The 4,369-nt window shown below is 38.8% G+C and overlaps 2 protein-coding genes across 2 annotated transcripts; one reads left to right on the forward strand and one right to left on the reverse strand.

Moving 5' to 3' along the window:
- Positions 1-1,943, reverse strand: LOC114384611. The gene is made up of 2 exons (XM_028344316.1): positions 564-1,943; positions 1-470 (listed from the first exon to the last, which is right to left on the reverse strand). Exon 1 carries the CDS (start codon positions 1,398-1,400, stop codon positions 708-710), a length of 693 nt encoding a protein of 230 aa, XP_028200117.1. The 5' UTR covers positions 1,401-1,943; the 3' UTR covers positions 1-470; positions 564-707.
- A 1,403-nt stretch (positions 1,944-3,346) lies between these two features.
- LOC114384152 lies at positions 3,347-4,146 on the forward strand. The gene is made up of 2 exons (XM_028343813.1): positions 3,347-3,483; positions 3,735-4,146. Exons 1-2 carry the CDS (start codon positions 3,347-3,349, stop codon positions 4,144-4,146), a joined length of 549 nt encoding a protein of 182 aa, XP_028199614.1.
- The last annotated feature ends 223 nt before the right edge of the window (positions 4,147-4,369 follow it).

Raw genomic sequence — 4,369 nt, forward strand, 5'->3', positions numbered from 1 at the left:
TTCACACACAAATTAACTTCTTTATATGAAGCACTTAAATATATCAAATACAATTAATTCCTAGCTTGCAACCAGTTCAATGAAAACAAAATAAGGGGGATAAAATACAACAGATGCATATTCGTAGCTTCAACATCTACGTGTCATAGAATATAAATGATCACACCATAATCTGAACTTTGACCATAATTCACCCCTCATTGAACAGTGAACACATTCCTCAACTGTTACACCATGGTGGTCATTATTTTCACAATCAACAAATTTCATAAACATCCACAAAGCAGTCACATGAAAAATATGATTAAACTTTTAAAACACGCCACAAAAGAAAAGAAAAGAAATCAAAGGGACAATAGAGAAAATTAAAACTCCTTGGCTTTTTGCTCCTCAGGGGCCACCTCCACTCTTGAATCTCTCTAACACTCTTCACCCTCAACTCCATGTCTTCTTCATCTACACCACTCTCTCTGTGAAACACAAATTCTTAAAACACCCTCTTACATGTTTCTACCAAAATAATCAATCAATCAATCAATGCAAGGTTTTAAAAAATGGTTCACCTCCACGATTTCGATCGCCACACCAAGGTTTTTAGGTCACCACAATCATATCAATTGAAATCGCAACCATATTTGTTTGCAATTTCTCATAACATCAAGAATCACAATGAAACCCCAACTACGACCACAATTTAAAACCTTGAATCAACCCCACCATTGATGCACAGCTACACCTTCGTCTCTCAACTTCCCATACAAAGCCAAGCACTCCCAATAGGCCCTTCCATTCTTCCTCTTCCTATTCCCTTGTTGTGGCTTGCACTCCAAGAAAAGCTCATCCACCAACATTATGGCCTTACTCCTCATCATCTCCTCCACCACCTCAGTCTCAGATTTCATCACCACATACTCTTCCTCCCTCACATTGTTCCTCAACCAATCCGACATCTCTATTTGTGGACCACCCTCCGCCACTGTCTCAATCTTATACATCTCAAAGTCCTTGTTCCTCGTAGGGTATGTCTTGCGAAACCAATCAGTGGCACTCCCTCCATCCTTCTCTGGCAGGCCCACATCAATGAAAACGCGACGAGGGTAACTCTCAAGAGAATCACCCATCAAATCAGGCAAGTATTTCGTACGCTTCAAGTACACCCTTGATTTCCCTGAAGCTGCACGTGGGGGCTCAAGAAGCACGTCTTCTAGGTTTTGCAATGCAGCTTTCTTTGCCTCTGGCACGTACCCTAATAGTTTTCTTTGCGTTCCAACCTTTGTTTCCATGTTGATGGCAACAGGGTTGGGTTTGGTTTCTTGTTGTTGGGTTGAGGTCGAAGATATCAAGGTAAAGGAAGCTAGAAACAATGCCAAAAGCAACACACGGTGAGAAATCTTCCTCATTTCTCAATTAGGTAACCAAGATATATAGTTGGTTGGTTTGTGGCTTCAAAAGCAAGTGTAGGGGATTCAAAAGAGAAAGAAACACAAAGAAGATGACGATGATGACGACCACAGTGTTGAAATTTTAAAGAGAGTTGTTATATATATGTAGAAGAAGAAAGAGAGAGGAATACAAAAGAAGAGATAATTAGAGAGAAAAGAGAGAGAAAAGGGGTTGTGGAATATTGTTTTAGCGAGTGCAAAACCTGGCGGCAGTGTGATTTCCACCCACAAGGGACATTCCCTCGCTTTCAAATGATGACCACAGTAACAGCAACTCCCTCATCCGCTGCATCTCCATGTTTTAAACTTATGATCCTGGTCGATGAAGGTGGTTCAGGAGCTCATGATGTGTTTTTTCTGTTACCAAGGCTCTTTTATGTTAGGTACTTCACCTTCATCGATCTAATATGCATGGAGATGTGGGATGGGGAGAGAGTTTTGAGGCTTCGTGGTGCGATCAAGTTTTGTATTTTTCTTGGTCTCGCAGTTTGAATTAAAGAGGGGTGCGGATTTGGTAGGAGATTGTGCGGGGGTTATATGCATGGGAAAGTTTGGAAATGGTTGGTGCCACGAGAATTGAGTTATGCCATTCACTAATGGTTAAGCACTATTTTAATTATTAGTTATTACAAATATATCTTGTCTTTCTATATATCATGCAAACTCTATAATGGTGTGGGGGTGGAATTGCTCCTATGAAAATGGGGACAGTTAGGTTGGTCTAAGTTGGAAATTTGCTTTGCTTAATTTTGTTACTAGAAAAGATAATGTGCTATTAATGGGTGGACTACTTTTGACAGAAATTGGTAGTTATACAGATCCTATTATATGTGTCTATTACTTACTCGCTTTGTACCCGGAAATCACATATATAGCAATGTTGTTAGTTTTAATTATAACTGTAGCCACTTTATTCAGTGGACCACGGGTGAAGCATTGGATGGGCTTCTCCACGGCAGAAAGCGCCTAAGTTTTACTATTATAAATAGTAGCAGAAAGACCAAACTGGTTTGTTGGCAATTTCTATTTTTGGTAAGAAAAGAAAATTTTAAAACAATTAATTTATGACATAATGCTACTTTAAAAAGGAAATTGAAATCATAAATCTCCATTTATTACTATGCACTAAGTTGGGAGTGAAAAGGATCAAGAAATGTATACACTAAAGTTGAGGAGTGAAATGATCTTTGGTCCACCAAGGGGATTGTTGCTCCTTTACTTGATTATGTCCACAACTCGGATATTAATATGACGATCTGAGATGTGTTTGTTGATGGCAATTGGAGCTGGAACTTTGTTTGCTACTATGGTTCCTATCTGGCTGAAATTGGAAGTTGAGGGGATGATCCTTAACGAGGGGGTAGAGGATTTTATTATCTGAAAAAATGCTATCAATGGTGTTTACTCTGCTTCTTCTGCTTGCCATTGCCTCACTCAAGCGTGCTTGCCCACTGCGCCTTTGTTGGGAACTGGATCCTGGGTCTGGAAACTCCATGTTCTAGAAAATATAAAAATTTTCCTTTGGCTCAGCTCATCAGAGCAACCCCACTTATCTTTTTCTTGTTACTCACCATTTGGCCACTGACCCTTCTTGTTGTAGGTGTGGAGCTCATTTTGAATACATTTTTCATTTACTTAGTGTGTTTGGATGGGTGTTGACAATATTGATTTTGTAAAATTGATTTTGAAGTAATATAAATTATGTTTGGATGTTTTATTTAGGGGTACAGTTCACTACAAAACATTAGATCTAACGTAGAAGCTACTTAAAGGTGTTTCAACTCAGAATCAATTCTAGATCCAAAATCAATTTTGAATTCTTCTCCAACATGAAACCAAACATATGAAAATGTATTCAAAATTAATTATGGACTCAGAATCAATTCCTCAATGCCAAACGAAACATGCACATAGAGACTGTCCAAAGTCTGCCAGATTCTGGAACCACCTTCGTCTGGATGTCAATCTTCAAGATCAGGATATGGAGGCACCAAACTGGCTGCGTTTTTTCTGCATGGGTGCGCGTGGCATCTTATTTGTTGTGGGTTGCTAGAATTTATGGAAATCAAAGAATGAAGAAGCTTTGAATCAGACTTACGGTGGTGATTGGCAACTTATTCATCAAACCCTTCATCTCAACACCCTTTGTATCAATCTGCTGGGGACTCAACCACATCCTCATCAGATCCATCTCATTTGTTGGTTCTCTCCTAGTCACGGAACGTTAAAGCTGAATACTGACGGAAGTTAAAGAGGTAATCTTGGTGTATCTGGTATTGGCGGAATCATCAGAGATAGTAATGGATCGTGGGTTCAAGGTTTTGCTGGTTTATGCGGAGTCAAGACCAACCTCTATGCTGAACTACTGGCCATCCTCAAAGTTCTTCAGATGGCATGGGATTACAATGGTCAAGCTCTTATTTATGAATCAAACTCTCGCACTGCTTTGTCCCTGACATTGCATGGTGCAGATCATACGCATCACTATTTTCCTCTGATCTCAAGAATTAGGAGCTTCCTTCATCACCCTTGGGAGCTTTCCTTTCAGCATGAGTTTCGTGAAGCCAACTACTGTGCGGATTGGCTTGCTAAATTAGGAGCTAGTTCTGCTAATCATCTTCTGGTTTTTTATAGTTGTCCTATAGCTATGGCTCACTTGTCATTTGCTGATAACAGAGGGGTTCTGAACCCGCGTGGCTTGTAGTTTTGTTGTTCTATTTTTTCCTAAAGTATAAAAAAAAAGTTGGTATTGTCTTTATATATGTTGTTATAAATTTGTGGAGATTGGTGATATTTACTAACTTCACTTGAAAATGAATCTTCGCTTAGTCTAATATATAAAAAAGAAAATTATAATAACATGATTTAAATGGTAGTAATTTTTTATATAGAGTATGAGTATTTTTCATTTCAAACAATATTGTTCA

This window comes from Glycine soja, chromosome 14 (assembly GCF_004193775.1).
Source record: "Glycine soja cultivar W05 chromosome 14, ASM419377v2, whole genome shotgun sequence".
Classification (NCBI taxonomy): Eukaryota; Viridiplantae; Streptophyta; class Magnoliopsida; order Fabales; family Fabaceae; genus Glycine; species Glycine soja.

Bases quoted from the DNA above. Each gene is read 5' to 3' on its own strand.
- LOC114384152 (XM_028343813.1), top strand. From the start codon at position 3,347: ATGCACATAGAGACTGTCCAAAGTCTGCCAGATTCTGGAACCACCTTC. The intron at 3,484-3,734 runs GTGGGTTGCTAG...CGGAATCATCAG, and splicing joins CGCGTGGCATCTTATTTGTT to AGATAGTAATGGATCGTGGG.
- LOC114384611 (XM_028344316.1), bottom strand. From the start codon at position 1,400: ATGAGGAAGATTTCTCACCGTGTGTTGCTTTTGGCATTGTTTCTAGCT.